This window comes from Dendrobium catenatum, unplaced genomic scaffold (assembly GCF_001605985.2).
Source record: "Dendrobium catenatum unplaced genomic scaffold, ASM160598v2 fragScaff_scaffold_621, whole genome shotgun sequence".
Taxonomy (NCBI): Eukaryota; Viridiplantae; Streptophyta; class Magnoliopsida; order Asparagales; family Orchidaceae; genus Dendrobium; species Dendrobium catenatum.
Window position 1 is genome coordinate 12,945,834 of NW_021319083.1, and position 20,492 is coordinate 12,966,325.

At 35.2% G+C, this 20,492-nt stretch overlaps 1 protein-coding gene across 1 annotated transcript in view; it reads left to right on the forward strand.

The window, feature by feature from the left end:
* LOC110112466 (DNA gyrase subunit A, chloroplastic/mitochondrial) overlaps positions 1-20,492 on the forward strand; it is a 111,757-nt gene that overhangs the window by 71,265 nt on the left and 20,000 nt on the right. The window contains exons 24-27 of the mRNA XM_028694993.1: positions 3,894-3,964; positions 4,074-4,163; positions 19,600-19,725; positions 19,872-20,029. Coding sequence (XP_028550826.1) covers positions 3,894-3,964; positions 4,074-4,163; positions 19,600-19,725; positions 19,872-20,029 — 445 coding nt within the window. The remainder of the gene's footprint in view (positions 1-3,893; positions 3,965-4,073; positions 4,164-19,599; positions 19,726-19,871; positions 20,030-20,492) is intronic.

The following is a 20,492-nucleotide window of genomic DNA, read 5'->3' on the forward strand; positions in this document are numbered from 1 at the left end:
TGATGAATTGAAACATTTAGTTGTTGATGACTTGCAATATGATGATGAATGAGAAATACTTAGAAGTTTTGATATTCTTTAAGTTGTTGTGAAGGACAGACTTATGATGATGAGAAGAATGAAACAATCAATATTGGCATCGAAAGATCTATTGAATTAGGAGTTGCTTCTACCTCGCAAGTATATATAAAAAAAAAACAAAGTGGCGTTAGAGCTATAAAAAATCTAAAGATAATCTTAAATATAATGAATTATTTTTTGTATTATTAATTTATTTTTTAATTTTAGATTATATCTAATGAAATATAAATTGGTTTAGGGGATATGAAAAAAAATACTATTACTAAAAAAGATTTCGAAGATGACTTCGATATAAACTACGATGATTCTTTTGAAGAATGTAAAAATAAAGATGAAACTGTGTTTGGTTTTGATCCTTAGTGCGTATTTAAGTTTTAAGTGAGTATTGAAATTGATTTTTGTTTTAAACTCTTATGTTCTAATAACTTTTACTTTCAAATAAGTCATTAAGTTGATAATTTATTTAATTTTTGTCATTTTTATGAATTATTTATAATGTTTGTAGTATTTTTTTTAGGCTTACACTTTGCCTCACAGCACCTTCGACCAAATCAATATAAAGATAATGAAGCTTGTTTATATTGTGTTTAACAAAATAAAAATAAAAAGTAGGCACCTTAAATTACAAAAGCAAAGAATTGATGATGATGAATTGAAACATTTAGTTGTTGATGACTTGCAATATGATGATGAATGAGAAATACCTAGAAGTTTTGATATTCTTTAAGTTGTTGTGAAGGACAGACTTATGATGATGAGAAGAATGAAACAATCAATATTGGCATCGAAAGATCTATTGAATTAGGAGTTGCTTCTACCTCGCAAGTATATATATAAAAAAACAAAGTGGCGTTAGAGCTATAAAAAATCTAAAGATAATCTTAAATATAATGAATTATTTTTTAATTTTAGATTATATCTAATGAAATATAAATTGGTTTAGGGGATATGAAAAAAATATTATTACTAAAAAAGATTTCGAAGATGACTTCGATATAAACTACGATGATTCTTTTGAAGAATGTAAAAATAAAGATGAAACTGTGTTTGGTTTTGATCCTTAGTGCGTATTTAAGTTTTAAGTGAGTATTGAAATTGATTTTTGTTTTAAACTCTTATGTTCTAATAACTTTTACTTTCAAATAAGTCATTAAGTTGATAATTTATTTAATTTTTGTCATTTTTATGAATTATTTATAATGTTTGTAGTATTTTTTTTAGGCTTACACTTTGCCTCACAGAGACAAAAACATCTTGATTCCAGATTTGCCAATTTAAACGTTGGATCTAGCTCAAGTGAAGTGCATTAAGGATGATGATAAAAAATATTTATATTAGAAGATAATATTCAACATAGGTGGATGTGATATTTCGATAAAGTTTTCAACGAAGATGGTGAGAATACGATTAATTTTAGTGACCTTGACACTTTCAATGATAATAGAGATTCTTTGTTTTTCACGTTGTCTCAGTAAAATCAAAGTTTGTGATTTTTAAAGAAAATGAAGTTTGGAAAGCTGTTGTACTTACCGATATCCCAATAGAGGTTTGGAAATGCTTAGAAGTTGAAGGAATTTTTTGGCTTACTAATTTTTTTAATATTATTTTGAGAACTAAAATGATGTCAAATGAGTGGAGAAGAAGTATGCTGGCTCATATTTTTAAGAATACAGGTGATGCACAATAGTGTGCGAATTATAGAGGAAATAAGATAATGTGTCATACTTTAAAATTACGGGAGAGAATACTTGAGAGCATTACATATGACATGATACTAATGTTTCTCAAAATCAGTTTGGATTCATGCCAGGTAAGTCTACTATGGAAGCTATACATTTATTGAGAGGTTTGATGTAGAAGTATAAAGAGAATTAGGAGGATCTAAATATGATATTTATTGATTTAAAAAAAGCGTATGATAAAACTTCAAGAGAAGTGCTCTGGAGAGTTCTAGAAAAGAAATGAGTTAATAATGCTTTTATTCAAGTCATTAAGGATATGTATACAAGTGTTATTACTTGTGTTCAAACACGAAGTGGTTTGACCTAGGAATGTCGATATTTGACTTGACCCCAAACCCAACCTGGACCCGAAATCTGTTTGCCAGACGGATCGGGTTCAGGTTTTATTTTCTGACTCGTTTCTAAAATTGGGTCGGATTCGGGTTGACCTGAAAACCCGAAATGACCCGGATTGCCCTTGTGTGCTCGTGTTTGCCCTCTCGAGCTCGCTTCTGCACCCGGACAAGTATTCACATAACTCCCCCTCCCTCTTAAGGATTGTTTATATGCATGCCATGCAATGGTCATCATCACAACAAGTATTCACACATACATTTCAAAAAAAAAAAGTATTCAATTATACTATTTGCTCCATACTCATAGATTTGTAATTAGGTCACGGGTGATTCTTTTACCCATGAGTCATATATGCTATTCTCTTTCTTCAAAAACTTTACACCTGATATTATACCCAAAAGTTTGTATTAGATTATTTTACATGCCTATTGGAATTTAATGATATTTATCTCTATGAAAACAAAAATGCTTACCTTGTAATCCATACATCTCTCTTCGTGATATCAATATTTGAAGTAGGGTTGTAAGCTAACTAATGTACTCTATAGACAACTCAATTCTTCTTCATATGAGGCTCATATCTCTCTCTCTCTCTCTCTATATATATATATATATATATGTGTGTGTGTGTGTGTGTGTGTTTTAACAGGTAAAATGACCAAAATGTCCCTCAATTATATTGAATGATCATTTTGTCCTTCAATTCTTTAAAGAGGAATCAAAATAGTCCCATCATGAGATTATTTTGGTTCATCTTTAAAGACTTGAGGGGCTAAAATGGTCCTTTAATATGGTTAAGGACCATTTTTATCCTTCATAAAGTGTTAATGAACCATTTTTGGTCCGTTTCTCTTTATTTATATAATCTAGCAAGTTTGAACAAAAATTTTAAAGCTCTATATATAAATGAATAGCTTGAATGCTGACCCACTCATTCACTTATGTTATTGAACTTGCTCTTTTGTTGTTTAGCAAATAACTCGCGAAGAGTTCGATAACATGATCATTTAATGATGAATTGCTTATTTCATGATTTATTTTGTTTTATTGAATTAATTTTCTTTTATCCTATGTTGTTTAAAAGTTATCTATATTACTAGAAGCACAAATATTATGAAAATATTGAGTAGATACCTAGATGGGTTGATTTAATTCTAATTTTTTTTCTTAATAAATTTTGATAGTGAAAATATTGAACATATAGCTAGATGGATGGGTTAAAATCTAATTTACTTTGAAAATTGCACTAAAATGAATGTTGAATGAATAATGCTAATTTTGATAAACTATACGGATATATTTTTGGTTATTTATTAGACTATTTTTTTAAATAATTGACATGCTATATGTTTATTTAGGCTCAATTAATACTCAAATATGGTTTTAACATTTGATTCGTGTTCAAGTTTGGCTCAAACATGATAAGAAAATAAATAAGCAAGCTTAAGCAAGATAGTAATTTACTTGACTCAGTTTTAATTCCAGTAAGCTCAAGATTCAAAGCTTAGCTCTATCATTTGGGCAGTCAATAGATCATAATTTTCTTTACAAAAGATGCTACCAAATATTTTATTCACTGCGACAATTTACCAGGGAGGATTTGAGTTTACTTTATCATAATGGGCTTTACTATAATGATGGTAGTGTGATGATTTACTTTAATTATTCAGCTTTCTTTTACCTAGCTTGGTTCCGATATATTAAAACTATTTTTTTTTTATTATTTTATGTCAGAATATTCGTTATCTCAAAAGCAAGCTGAAGCCTTATTAGATATAACGTTGAGGAAACTTACTTTGCTTGAGGTATCGTGCACATCTCTTATCCTGGATGTCCTCTTCTCGTATGTTTGAATTTTGTGCAATTATCTTGTTTTATGTATCTTATAGTTGAATGCTAATGCAACTTTTGCAGAGAAAGAAATTTGTTCATGAAAGTGAATCACTGTCGGAGCAAATATCAAAACTAAATGAGCTTCTGTCTAATAAGAAAAACATACTAAAGGTAACTTAGCTTTTATGATTTTTCTTTGTAATTGGTCGACTACTTGTTTTTTCATCGTTGGTATCTTGTTGGTGTCTTTCTGGTGCGCAATATGTTTTTCTCGTTATGTGCGTTTTGTGCATGATTGACTAGTCAACTTATTGCAAATTAAGATCTCATTTCCATTCTTATGTTTATAACTACATCTGTTAAATGTATAAACAGCTTGACAGCAGTTGATTTTCTAACTTGAAAATTAGGTGTAGGTCCTTTTCCAAAGATTTTGGGACTCCGTGTATCTTGACCTTAGCTACATTTAAATTAATCCAATGAACTGGAAACAGTGCAAGGATTATAGAATGCTGGATCTATATGGTTACTACCTGTTGATTAAGCAAGATGGAACAAATGCTGGAAATTGGAAGTAGAACTATTTTATTTCGAAGAAGTTCCCTTTAATTATTGAATATTTTTTGTATGATGAAGTGTAACAACTTAATTGCATTGATATATGTTAAATTTAGAGAATTGGAGAGGAAAAAAGCTTAATTTTATTATACAAAATTATTCATATTTATAGATCTATACTATATATCTTAATAAAGAACCAATTAAATACGGAATCATGCATAATTGCCCTAATATAATTGTTAGAGAATTTTTGTAGTCCTCAAACGGATTACATATTTTATGATTGAGCACGACATAAAAATAATGATATATTACCTCGAAGGGTAAAAATATCATTTTTTTGGAATGAGGGCCAAAGGGAAGAAATGTAGGAGTACTTGATTATGAGGGAAACTCAGAGGTACTGAAACTATCATATGTTGGGCTTTACATTTTTAGAAATCTAATTTTGTTTAAGTTGATTATTTTCATTAGAAGGTCCAGGCTTATATTCCAACAACACGTGTTAGAGGAATTGCCCGGAAGGTGGGGACTTACATGGTGATTGCAATCAACCATTTGCCTCGGATCCTAAAACTAAGGTGGAGACTACTAAGAGTTAGTGCATCGAACCTAAGTCTAACAGAATGCAAAAGGGACATATAAGCTACACCCTATGATGCACCGACACTCCGTTTTAAGAGGCAATGCAGTGTCGGACACGTGTCGGACACGGACACGCGTCCGACACGGCACGGACACGTGTCCGACACGTTCTGGGTGTGTCCGGAATAAAAAAATTAAAATTAGAGCCGGACACGCGTGTCGGACACGCGTGTCCGGCTCTAATTTTAATTTTTTTATTCCGGACACACCCAGAACGTGTCGGACACGTGTCCGTGCCGTGTCGGACGCGTGTCCGTGTCCGACACGTGTCCGACACTGCATTGCCTCTTAAAACGGAGTGTCGATTTTCGTGCCGATGTCCGCATCAAAAAAAGCTTAATTTTATTATACAAAATTATTCATATTTATAGATCTATATTATATATCTTAATAAAGAACCAATTAAATACGGAATCATGCATAATTGCCCTAATATAATTGTTAGAGAATTTTTGTAGTCCTCAAACGGATTATATATTTTATGATTGAGCACGACATAAAAATAATGATATATTATCCCGAAGGGTAAAAATATCATTTCTTTATGGACTCAATGATAAAATTTACAATTTAACAGAGATTCCCTCATTCGATGTTTTGGTCGAATGGAGTTTATTTATTTATGGGGTATAGACGTCCCGTAGGGGCAAGCCCCTATGGTTAGTTACATCCCAAGCTTTGGTGCTTGAGAAAACTTTTTATTAAACTAGTGGTTTCCTTGTTTTTGGAAGTCATTTAAATGTTGGCTAAAATTTGATTTTTTGAATATCCATGAAAGTCTTGTTTAAATGATTTTGTCATTTAGGAATTTCAAGGATGAAGGGGTCCAACTTGAGATTAGATTTTTTGGAATGAGGGCCAAAGGGAAGAAATGTAGGAGTACTTGATTATGAGGGAAACTCAGAGGTACTGAAACTATCATATGTTGGGCTTTACATTTTTAGAAATCTAATTTTGTTTAAGTTGATTATTTTCATTAGAAAGTCCAGGCTTATATTCCAACAACACGTGTTAGAGGAACTGCCCGGAAGGTGGGGACTTACATGGTGATTGCAATCAACCATTTGCCTCGGATCCTAAAACTAAGGTGGGGACTACTAAGAGGTAGTGCATCGAACCTAAGTCTAACAGAATGCAAAAGGGACATATAAGCTACACCTTACATGAGGCATAATCAGCCCGACCTTTGGATTTATTATCCTGCCTGGAAAGAACTACCAACTAAACCCTCATAATTGCTTTTAAAATCATGTATTCCTATCTCAATTCATATGAAGAGTGGAAGATTGTTTTATTTATAAAGTAGTGCTTATAGCTTGGCTTTGAGGCCAAGATGTCTATGTATGCAGGGTATGTAGATGCTGACTCACAAATAAAGTAAATTTTTGTTATTTAATCTTTAAGTGAGGGTTTTTCTACATGAGACACTTTTGGGCATGTATGATTGTTTTAAATTTGGAAAACTTGGCTTCTTGTAAGGGAGCCATGCAATTTTCTTTTATTAGGAAATCATGGAACCTAATTTCATTTTTTAGATTGTTTACATGTTAAGAGGTATAAAACTTATTTTTGTCTTAAGAGCCTACCGCATCAAACAATCCAGGTCACATCCAAGCAAAAGCAAGAAAAGATACCTAGGAAAAATGCATGCTTTTCTATTGTGTACTCAGTAAACAATCAATGCATGCTTGTATATATAAATCAAATGCTGGGAATGTAAATAGAGTCCAACTTATTACAACCAGATTTGGCAGCTGAGTTGCCTGCCATTATACAACACAGTTTAATTTACAGACTCTACCTGTGTGGAGGGGGGGTCTTCAAGCTCTTGACTTCTGAATGCACATAGGACTTTACCTTTGACACGTATATCCTTCTAGTCCACTTCTATGTTGCACGGACATGACACGACACAGACACGGGACACGGCTTTTTTTGAAAATATAAGACACGGGTACGGCGCGGACACGACAATACATTTTTTTTATATAGTGTATATATATTAATATAATATCATATTAAAAGTGACAAACAATAATAAATGAATGACACGATAACTTGTCTAGCTTATAATATAAAGTATTTATTACAAAATGTTTAGTATAACCACAAAATATAAGCAAATAATCACTTACTACAACATCAAGCATTCAAGCTTCAACTATTAGGATTAGCTTTAGAGGTTTGTTTTTGGCCTTCAATATCATCATCATTGAATATCACTACTTTTAACTCTGGTTCAACGAGAGAAACATTTGTGATTGTGCAAAAAGAGAGGAGATGAAAATACCTTCACTGTCAAAGAGAAATGAAAATGAGATATTCGATGAATGGGTATTAAATGTAGATGTTGATTTGGTGTTGTGGATATGAAATAAGAAATTTAGTTCAAATCTAGTCAAATATAAGAAATTATATTTTAAAAAAATTATAAACTATTTAAGATATGCGTGTCCAATTTGTTTTTAATATTTTTTTAATCGCACTCGGACGTGTCGGAGGATTGTCGGACGAGTGTTGTGTCGGACACGGTGTCGGACACGGTGTCGGACACTGCACGCCTCTTTGAGGAGAAGTGTCGGTGCATCATAGGTCCACTTCCTTCTTTTGCTCCAAACCCCCACAAGTTTTATACAATTCCTACTTCTATCAAATACATTTAGAAAATGTAAAAGACTCAAACTAGTAATGGATTAGAAGCAGTTTATATAATAAAGCATCACATCTAAAATTTTGTTTAGCACTTAGAGTGCCAAACACCTGCTTCTACCCTATTGGTCATATCTTTTGGAGGGGAGGGGGGTTTAACCAGCACCTGTCATGCAAGCAATTTATTATTTTATGATTTATAGTGCCCCCCATTTAGATATGGTCACTTGCAAGAAGAATATGTATATTTATACATTATCTACTTAAGGGCAAGTGCCCACAACACATACAATCCAACAGAAAATCACTCCACAACATCAAACACATACGCATAAAAAATCATAATCCTAACATGCCTAAGGGGTCGTGCACCTAAGTGTGCGAGGCATGTGTGCCATGTCACACTAAGGGTGTTTGGTTTTATTTTGGAATGAAGATGTTTGATCTTTATCCAAGGAGAGTTTCACTTTAAGTTGTTTATGACTTAAAAATTTTATTTGATTTTTAAATGTTTCATATTTAGGAGGGTTATGAGGAACTCATAAAGTAATCACTGCTTGCTTTTGGGCAAGCCTGTTATTTATGAATCATAAGATAAAATAATGTAGACATCTCACCTTTTGGGAGAGATGATTGATCATTGTATCAAAAGGAACCTAAGTGATTTTTAGGTGTTTTGAAGTTCTCTTAGTGTTTAGATAAGAGAAGTGTCTATCTAATAGAGTAAGGTAGACATATCTAAGAGGTTGCACTTAGGACTTGGTGAAATTTATCCAATAGAGTAGGATGAACTTCAACAGATGGGATAACTCCTAAGGGACATCTATGTATTTAACATTTTACATATCAAAGGAGAGATAAATTGATTTGGTGAAATGAAAATGATTGCTTAGATTTTGGGTCTAAGAAAGACGTCCAACATATAGCTTTTGGGTTACATGTAGAAGAATTCTCCTTAGCTTTTGGAGCTACGAAGAGAATGTAGGAACCCAACATTTAGCTTTTGGGCTAAATGTTGGAAAGCTCCTTTTATCCTTTAGAGCTAAAGAGATGAGAAATCTCCTATGATTGGAAGTTGGAGGAGAGTTGGGGGAATATGCAACTTATGGGTTGCAAATTCGTGAATGTCTTTAAACATTATTTTTTTATGTTCAAAGAGAGAGTTGCACCCTTCCAACTTGGGTTGGAAGGATGGATGAAGATAGGACTTTGAATCCTATGTTTGGGATGAAACTACTTGTTGCTTTTGGTTTAACAAATAGGATGATTTGGAACATGATTGATTCACTCAACATGAGTTGAGTGAAATAGAGTTCATACAACTTTTGGGTTGTAGAAAGGGGATAATTTATTTACAATTTTCGGTTTGTAGAGAAGAAGGGGGATAAAATGCAACTTGTGAGTTGTAAAGTTGTGGATGTTCCTTTGAGTATTGGGTATTCAAAGGAAGGAAGTTATCTACCCAGCTTGTGTTGGGTAAATAGGAGAAGGTGATATGCTGAGTAGGACTACAAGCCACCATGAGTTCTCTTTGAACTTTTAGATACCCAAAGAGAGAAATTCACTCTTCCAAATTGAGTTAGAAGGATGAAAAGGGGTACTTTCTACAATCTTTGAGTTGTAGGAGATTGAACTTCTCTACAATTTTGGTTTGTGGAGAAGAAAGGGGAAAATGCAACATATGCGTTGCAAGTTCACGAATATTTCTTGAACATTTGTTGTTCAATGGTAGACATACATTCTCCTAATTTTGGCTTAGGAGGATGAGATGATTTCCTACAACTTTTGAGTTGTAGAAAGGGAGGAGTGAGGTGCAACTTGTGGGTTGCAAGTTGGTGATTATTCTTCTTGAACATTTGATGTTCAATGAGAGAGGACCACTTACTTGATTTAGGCCAAGTAAATGGTGAAATTTCTTTGAGCATTTGGTACTCAAAGGAAGATGAGCATTTACTTAATTTTGGTCTAAGCAAATGAGGAAGACTAGGATTTGAATCCTATGTCTAGAGGATTACTCATTTGTTTGTGTTCCAATGAATAAATGATGTAATAAACTTCCTACAACTTTGGGGTTGAAAGAAGAAGATGTCACTTGAGAGTTACAAAATTTCATGGATGTTCTTTGAATATTTGGTATTCGAAGAGATAGGATCATTCACCTAGTTGAAGTCAAGTGATTGGAGAGGGATACTCATTTGTTGATTTTGTGACTCAACAAATGAAGGAGGTAGCTTAGGATTTGGCCCTAAGCTCCAAATAATTCATGTAATGATATGTTTGGAAACTTGAGAGGTCCTAAGTAATCATGCATGAAAGAGGGAGATTGTTTGTTGATTTTGTCTCAACATACAAAAGGTGAATGACTTACATTTCATTTCTAAGGTCTAACAACCATGTAATGATATTGGTTGGAGCTTTTGGAGGCTCCAAATTATCATACATGAAAGGATATGTGTTGGTTTCTTGTGTTCCAACAAATAACATGTTGAAGAACTTAAAATTTGGTTCTAAGCTTCAACAAATGATGCAATTACATTGCTTGGAACCTTTGGAGGTTTCAAAATGTCACACAAATGGAGGAAGAATAGTGTTAACTTGTTGATTTTGTACCAACAAGCAAGATAACATGAACTTTGGATTTTCATCCTAAGGTTATAAGAGTTATGCAATAAAGCATTTGGGACTTCGAGGAGGTTCCAAACACCATGTACGAAAGAGGTAGTTGTTCGTTGATTTTGTTTCAACAAACAAAGGATAGAAGAACTTGGGATTTGGTTCCAAGTTCAAGGTCTCTTGGCATCCGTTTAGGATTTTAGGAAATTCCAAGTTAACATACACAAGGAGGAATATATGATTGTTCATTGATTTTGTCTCAAACAAGAAATTAGTGACTTAGAATTTGTTTCTAAATTCCAATAATCATGTAATATGGCACTTGGAGCCTTGAGGAGGCTCCACTTGCAATGCATGAGGGAGGAGATACATGATCGCTTGTTGATTTTGTCTCAACGAATATGATAGAATGCACCTATTATTTTGATCATAAGGCTATAAGATTCATGCAACAAAATAATTGGAGTCTTGAGGGGGCTCCAAACATCATGTATGAAGGAGAATTGCATAGGAAAGAGAGTTCCCTATAGTTTGAATGAATGTTTTGGATTCATTTGGAGGGGATAATTCACTCCTATGATTTCTAGGAGGTTTGGAAGACAACCTTTGGCGTTATCTAAGGAAAGCTAGAGGCATGTCAGTAAATCACAACTTGAATGCTCATGGATAGGTCCTAAAGATCACTTTGTTATGATCTAAGAAAAACCTAGGAATGAGTATATTTGATTTGAAATTTACTTGCTTTGACTCTCCAAATTCAGAGAAACTTCAAAGATGATTTCAATTAATCAATTCGTTATGGGATTTAAAATATAAACCATAAATGTTCATGAAAGACCCCACTACTTCATAAAATAATTGAAACACACATTTGAACATCTAAAAAATTTGGGGAAGATCCAAAGTAGCATGGCAATGCAAACCTTCCACATGCATGTGTTAATTTTATCGTAACATACGAATCTAGAGGTCAAATAATTTATGCCACATTTAGAAAAGATTTCTACACCTCGTCATTCTATTTTGAATCAAATGTAATCACCTATCCTATGGTTTAGTTGTAGGTGAAGGCGTTGGAAAACAACATGATATTATTTCATGCATTTGGAGGGCATTGGATACCAATCCAATGACCCTACGCACATCGCCATTTCATTTTGGCTCTCACATGAGAGCAATTTGGCAAAAATCACCGGATTTCCCCAAGTTTACAAAGAGGACATCGAGCATGGGATTTCGGGGAAGCATAAATTTGAGTTTCTAAGGGACCTATGGCTTGGGGACGTCAACCACACACCAATGGCTAGGGGGCTTTAGGGCTTTTCCTAAGTCTTAGTGTTTTACCTCTTCCGGGTTGTCCTAGTGCTCCAATCCAAACTCCGGATCGCTATCCAAGTCGCTCCGAGGGAGGAAGACCACTGTCCAAGCCCCTCAGAACGTCACCGCCGCTGTCCAAGGCGTTTCGAAGGCTCCAAATTGCTGTTTGGAAGGTTTCGAAGCCTTCCTACCTCCTTTCCTCGATGTCCCCAACGTCACCACTGCTGTCCAAGGCGTTTTGAAGGGTGAATTTGCTGTCCAAAATGCTCACGACAACAATTTTCGCTGTTTGAGTGCTTCCGGAGGATGTCGCTTGCTGTACAAACATTCCAAGTCCTATCCAAGCTCCTCCGAAAGACAAATATGTTGTTAAAGGCGCTCCAGACTGCTGTCCTTCTGAAACAAAGGAGTGTGACACTTCAGTATCAAAAAGGATTCTAACGGGTCTATTGCACATAAGGAGTGTCCCTAAACATAAACAAGTGCAACATTCATTCACAAAATATGTCATTCATTATTTGTTCATTTCATTTTCATTCATTGTTCATTTCAATTTCATATAAAAAAAAAATTCATTGCAATTAATTAAACTACGCACTTGTAACCACATCAGGAGACCCCTTAGCTTCTTGATGGGACAGTCCATAGACTCGTGGCTGAACATTCTGACGAGTCTGGCCTTGAGAAGGAACAGAAGCTGTAGACGAATGGGGAGATGAGGGCTCGATTATGCTATTAAGAGGAATTGGGGTTTGCTACAATGACCATATTACCCTCACTTAAGCAATTTCGGTTTAAGGGTTAAGTAAGGGTATATTAGGTATTTTTAGGCTTCTAAAATTAATAACTCCAAAAATAGGCAAAATTGGGTACAAGTTCTATATATCAAAACGATCAGAATTTCGCGTAGGATTTTCTAAAATTAATTTCGTTGAATTCCGTTAACGTTGAAAATTCCACTAAATTCTCGTCGTGGCTCTTTAAAAAGCGTGCAAAGCCTAAAATAGGATTTTCGGGTTTTACACAACTAACAGCAGCAAAGGGAAGTTTCTGCTTCTCGGTTGAAGTAAGGAAACAATGAAAGTGGGAGAGAACTTCTTTTTAGCACAAAGAAGAAGAAGACAGAGCTAGAGCATGCAAGATCTCCTCTTCACTCAGCTTCAGCTCCCAAAAAAGTGCATTGAAGGAGGAAAAGGCTTGGTCGGCCCTCCCTCTTGGCTAGGTCGCATGCAAGGAGGTCCCTAGTCGGCCTCTTCCTGTCGCCTGGACGGATGCAGGAGCTGCAGTGGCCGAACGGCTCCTACCCCCCCTCTCCCTCTTTCGCTTTGCATGGGACGGACGGACAGAGACCGCAAATGGCAGGAGTCGCCGCCCACATATGCCCAATCAGGCCACCTCAATGCATGAAATGAAGGATTTGAGCAGGATTTGAATGGGATTTCAAGTGAAATCTCAGTCCTAGATTAAGAAATCTGATTTGGGAATTCAAATCAGTCATGATCTCATCAATTAGGGCTAAAATTGAGCCCAAATTAGACTTGACTCAAACTGATTTGGGTCGGTTTGGGTCCGATCAAGCTAATTTTGCAAAATTAAACTTGAATCGGCATTGAATTGCGTTGAATTGCGCTCGACGGGGTTCGATTTGGATTGATTTGATTTTAATTTAATTAAATAGAGGCTTAATTTTGGTCGATTTCACTTCGACAGCCTTCAATCGAGTGCGGTCGAGTCCATTTGGGCTCGATCGGGGTCGGGTCGATGTGAAAATATTCATCAACAATAATCCTTCCTGAATCAGCCACCAAAATTTGGAAGGAGATCGGCGTACTCCCCCGGATCCCCTTCCTAGCCGTGGGATCAAGAGCTAAGGGATGGCTAAGATTTAACAGCATGATCCAGGTGATCCTCCCATGGATCCTCATGCGGATTGTGGGATCAAGGGCCAAGGGACGGTTGAGATTTTAACACTCTCCCTCAAGCTGGGGAATACATATATGTCATTCCTAGCTTAGTAATTAGTCCCAAAAAAGTAGAGTTATCAAGTCCTTTGGTGCATCATATAGTCCTCTTTTTTATCAAAACTTTGGAAGAAATTAGTTTCATACATTGTTGTGACAAAGGGTAGCAATGAAGGATATATTAAGCAGGGCAACAATTAAGGATGCATTGGCTATAGACAGGATAACAATCACAGGGGAAGGCTAGCAATGAAGGCACGGTAGCAAGAAAAAAAATCTATTTTTAGGGTGACGACAAATTTCAAGGAGAGCAGCATAAAATCATGTTTCAAGTGGCTCAGCACTTGACATGCAAATCTCCTCTCGCCTGATCGAGCTAACCTTCAGCCCAATGCAAATCAGTCATCCGACTCCCCTTGAACACTCTTTGATCGACCCCATACAGGCGCACATGTGGGCTTTGATCCCGCTGGTCTAATCACAGGAAGGAGCGTAGGTCATGCACTCTTGCTTGTTTCGGTCCTAGACCCTCACGAGAGGGAACTCTCATCTCTTTCCATACGCATGCAAGAGGAGGTCCTGTGCTCAACTTCTCTCCTTTCTGCTCGGTTGACTTTGGCGTTGCATGCGAGAGGAGCCCTCCCGCTCGATCTCTCCTTGGTCTTGGATGCACGAAGGAAGCAGGACCAAAATTCCTTAGAATTCTAGCAATTGAAGTCCGTTGGAAGTATCAATATTCGTTAAAATTATGACAATGAAGACCAGTGGTGAGAACCAGCACTATTCATAATTTTGACAATGAAGGTTAGTGGTGGGAACATGTGTTTCTCTGAATTCCAACAATGAAGGCCGGTGGTGGGAACATGTGTTTCTCGGAATTCCAGCAGTGAAGGCTATTGGTAGGAACCTGCTTTCCTCAGAATTTCAGCAATGAAGGCTAGTGGTTGGAACCTGGAGAACCAGCAAGCGCCAGCACTTTCAGGATAGGATTAAGGGCTTTTAATCTCTCTGTTGTCTCACCCTCGATATCCACAATCGACTCCCTACTTAAAAAAGTAGCGTACTTCACCATTTAAGTGCGCAACAGCACTTCGGTCATTGTGACCATGTACTGGACTGTAACAGTGAACTTCCTTACTACCAAGAAATTCATCTTCTTTCCCATCGCGTGCATCGTCTGGGCAACTCCACATATTAGGACCGTTATGTCAGTGAGCTTTGAATCCAGCGAAGCGACTTCAGTCCAAATCAGACCGGCAAGGCTCTCAATGACGATTCCGTCAGCGACAGTGAAAAAGGCGAGAACATGGGTTACAAAGTGGTGTTCGTTCGATTTGATGGATTGATCCCAGTGGCAGAGATCTTGGGAGAGGTTGACTTCTTCTGTTGTCCAGAAGGATGCTTCTGCCTTCTTATACATCATTCAGATCTGAATGTAGTAGATCGAGAACATGCAGAAGTGATTGGGATTTGGGGGAAAGGAGGGGTTCTTCAGGTGGAGGATTTGATGGCGTGTACAACAGCTCTTCAACCACTCGTTTCTTGATAGCTTCGGTTCCAACACACGCACAAGGGCCTGGCGTCCCCGCTCAGGCACACACATTTGCAGTTCCTGCTTGATCCCTATCTTGATCCTCTTATACACTTGATTTAGTCCGCAGTAGGCACGCACGAGCGCCGCATGCTTAGATCGCAAAGGGGAAGACTTCTCACTTGCTCAACTGCCCTGGATGCACACGAGTAGGAGCAGAGCACAAGAACCATCTCTCCCTCTCTCATGCTCTTGCTTTTAAAGAAGATCTGAATGCCTTTCTCTGATACCATGTTAAATTCAGAGAATTGGAGAGGGAAAAAGGTTAATTTTATTAACAAAATTATATCTATTTATATATCTATGCAAGATATCTTAATAATGAAATGAATAAATACGAAATCATGCGTAATTGCCCTCATATAATCCTTCCTAAATCAAATACTCGAATATGGAAGGAGATCGGCGTGATCCTCCCATGGATCCCCATTCTGGTCGTGGGATCAAGAGCCAAGAGACAGCTGAGATTTAAAAGTGTGATCCGGGTGAGCCTACCACGGATCCCCATGCTGGCCATGAGATCTAGGGCCAAGGGACGGTTGAGATTTTTACAATATAATAATCTTTTTAAAATGTTTGTAATGCCAAAAAGAAGTGGTAGCTCAAGCATGGCACATACTATTATGTAGTAAGTTCATTGACTAAGATCTAGCATGAAGTTGAGCTTTTGTTCTTCAAAGCTTGTTAACTGTTGTCCCTTTTAATGTTGGGATTTCTGTATCATGCTTCTAGATAGCTGTGGCTTACAACAAGACTTTTTTAAAGCCATAGTTTTATAAGTAAATAGTAAAATAATTGCACGAAGGACAATTAATAAGAAGTGCTAGAGAAAACATGAATAGGATACAACAAATATAGCATGGAGCAGAAGCATCAATAAGATTTTGAAAACAACTCGGTTGTACCACCTTGCTTGAAGCCTGGTGAAAATAGGATATTAATAGATTGTTTTCGTGTTTCTCCATTGTCTGATGAATAAGTTATGAAATCTTCTATCCACCAGCGTGTCATTGCTTAATAATCTCCCATCCGAATCACCAAAGAAATAGCGTCCATTTTAAGTAGTTCCTTGGCCATTGATGGCCTTAAAGACGACACTAGTAGCATCAACTTGCAAATGTTAACCAAAAATAGATCCCAAAGAAGTATAGAGTTGATTCATTAAAGAAATGTAAATGCAGCCTAGGAACAATTAGTCATAAACTATGATGCACCGATACTTCTCCTGAAAGAGGCGTGCAGTGTCCGACTCGTATCTTACACGACATGCGTCTGACACTCCTCCGACACATGTCAAACACACTGCAAATGTGTCCATTTAAAAAAAATATTAAATACAAATTGGACACACGTGTTCGACATGCGTATCTTACATATTTTATCCACAACACCAAATCAATCGCCCACACTTAATACCCCATTCATTAAATATTCTCATTTTTATTTATCTTTGTTGGGTTACAATTTTGATTTCACAACAATGCTCAATGTCATCTAAACATCGACGTCTGACATCGTTACAACATCAACATTTCAAAATAATATCCATATCAAAGTCTGACGTTGTCTTTACATTGATGCTTGATGCTAGCAATTTTTACACCCACAACATGATATCTCATCTTTGTCCAACGCCTTCTCAACATCGACGACCAATGCTCCCATAAACATCAACAATAAACGCCCTCTTAACATTGACGCCCAATATTTACTACATATCATCAATGTCCAACTCTCGACATCATTGTCAACTCCTCTCTCGATGACTAATAAATGACATCAACGGCCGACTCTCGATATCCTAATATTAATCATTTTAAGTATAAATTCTAGTTAAATAACTTATTATTTCTAAATAATTTTTAAAATTATACTTATTCAGTTTTTATACACTATTTTTAAAATATAAAAATTATAATGTCTTGTCCAACCCGTGTCCGTATCCTATATTTTCAATAATTGACGTGTCCCATATCAGTGTCATGTCATATCCGTGTCGCCGTGTCGCCGTGTCCGTGTCTATGCATCATAGATCATAAAGGGGCAATAGGTGGATAACCATTGAATTTTCATTGTATAGTTAGTGATATATTTGGAACAATGAGAAAAGAGTTTGGTGTAATTTGATACTGATATAATGATAATCAATGAGTCCAGCTTAATAATTACCAACTGAATAAAGATCTAGCATGAACAATTTGTCATCAGAAGGCTGCCATTTTATGTGACAAACCATCTAAGGCGACCCTATCTAATCTTATCATCCACTGAAGCTGCTCCAACCTTATCACGTATATGCTCATTTCTTATCTTGTCTTTAAGAGTAAAGTCACTCATCCACCTGAGCATCCTCATCTCTGTAACACTTAACTTTTGCCCCACCTACAACGCATGTTTCATATTTGGGGTGTCTTTTGCCCCACCTGAAATGCATGTATCATATTATTTCATAGTATATTCTTTCATATTCAACTTTTTCTAATTTGATATTCATTAGGCTTTAAATTTAGAACTTATTCTTGTTTTGTCATACTTGATGCTTTCATATAAAAAAATTATCTACTATACTGCTTGTATAAAAATATTGTATAAAAATAATATGTATGCAACATACAGTGTAATAAATTCTTTCCAAAATATTACAAATTAGGAAAACTTTTAAACAATCATTCTTCATCTTATATAAAATTCCAATTATTCAATTGTGCATGTAGTTGCCTATATATGAAATCTTTGGATGTATGTTCATATTCACTAAATTGAATCATCTTAATGCATTTTTCCCTTCAATTAAGCCAAATAAAGTTATATGTATCTAGAATTAATAACATTTACTTTTTAAATTAAAATTGCAACACTTGCTTTTTTGATGAGTTGTCTCTTTAAATCCGACACCTCAAATCCTCCTTCGTTTGTAAATTACCTACAATTCACCTTTCTAATTTTGTAATTTTCACAATTTAGTATTCAAATAAACTGCATAAAATCAACTTATACTTGCATAACAATTTACCTCGAAAGCAGTTTTTCTTATCCTCCTATACCAAATAATTCCTTGATTTGTTCCTTTCCTTTAATTTTTCTTTTTCCTCTTCTTTAATCGAAATTATTTACTGCAATTCCGCTCTCAAAGCCCACTGCAAAACTCAGTCGTTCTTAGCAACAAATTCCTACAATTGTTTTTTTTACCCTACTGAAGCCGGAGACCGAGCTTCCTATAGTCAAACCCTCACTCTGTTACAGCTCCTCTCATGGCTGTAATTCTTCACACCTGCTCTTTGCTTCCATCCGCCTCTGCTATTCACGCCAACTATCCGCAATTCCTTCCAGCCTTCCCCTCTGTTTGCTTGCGTGAAAACCAAATGGAAAAAGGGGCCCCACTTTACAACTGCCACAATGAACTTACAGCTATTAAAAGCACCTTTGGGAAATAAGGAATAATTAACTTAATTTAATATATTATTTATTACTAATGCTAATATTTTCTTAACAATAATTAACTGTTAAGTAAATAATAATTTATTTAAAAGTTAATTATAATTAAAAGTATTATTTAAACTTATTGAAACTTTAAAAGAAATATAATGTGTTGAAATTATCTGGGTATTACATCTTCCCCCTTTTTCCTCTCCAGCTTTGTGCCATGTTTTATATCAAAAGTAAATGCAAAATCAATTGCTTTTTTAGCCTAAACAGTCTTCTCCTATGAATTTTATGTCTCTGGATGAATGTTTAGTACATTACAGATTATTTCTTGTTTTTCTTTGTTAATGGGAATAGTCTTAGCACCTAGAACATTATATTATTTTTGCCTTTTTCCAATAAATAGAAAGCATAATTATGAGAAAATTGAATAACTTTAGCATATAACTTACATAAGAGAATATTAATTTAATGCAACTCGTTAAAATTTGATCAGCAAATTCAGCCCGTCTTGAAACTCTTCAATTGCTGTCATATAATTCATGAAAGATGTAAATCATATTGTGTGGCAGTCATGTGTTTAGTGAAGTTTATTAATAGAAATCTTAGGGATTAAGCCTCTGCCCCATCAAATTTGTTATGTCTTAGTTCAATAGTTGGCGAGTTAATTAATTCATTTATCATTTAGTTAGGCAATATTTGCTTTTCTCTAATTTGGGTAAACAACCATTTTACTGCTGTAGGGCTGCACGGAAGTCTATATACGCTGTGTGTTGCAAGTTACCTTGATTGCTATTATTGTATTATAAATTATTCTAAATGTTTTTTTTTTTTGGTTCTGCAACAGCTCATAGTACAAGAGGCGCATGAGTTGAAAAGCAGATTTGGAACTCCAAGGAGCTCACTATTGGAAGATGGTGATGGTAGCCAACTTGAGGAAATTGATGTTATTCCAAATGAAGAAATGCTTTTGGTATATGCTTTCTTTTTATATATTCAGCTAAAATTTTAGTGTTTTTTAAAATAAATTTATGTCAGATTTGATCGTAAGTTTAAATGAAAAGTTGTTTCATTCTATTAGCTGTTTCTGAAACTGAAATGCTATGTTATTTTTATCAGACCCTTAGTGAGAAAGGGTATGTTAAACGGATGAAGCCTAACACCTTCAATTTGCAAAGGCGTGGAACAATTGGAAAGTCTGTTGGAAAGATGCGTGTAAATGATTCTATGTCTGACTTTATCGTCTGTCATACGCATGATCGCATTCTTTATTTCAGGTAACTATGATAAAAACATTATGTTCCCATTTTCTAAAATTTTGGGCTTAACTATTCTGTGTCTTATTACTTTAATATTTTTTTAATTCTAAGCTTTTCATGTACTTTCTTGTGTCATCCCTCTTAAAATTTTCATTTTTAACATATTCCTGTTGTTTTAATGAATTCTTTATCACCTAAAACTTGGTTCCTTACACTATACCGGTTATAATATGCAAATTTATAGAACTCACTTTTGGGTATCCATGATATTCTCCTGTTGTGTTGGTATTTATAAGCACCCATTTTTAATTACCCCATCTTAACTCTAGAATTTATATCCTCATTTACATCCCTATTTCTTTATATAAGGGGGATTTACATACATAACATTTAAAACTTCACCATTTATATATTTACTACATAAATTTTATTATTATTATTATTATATATATATATATATATATAGCCCATAAAATTTTCC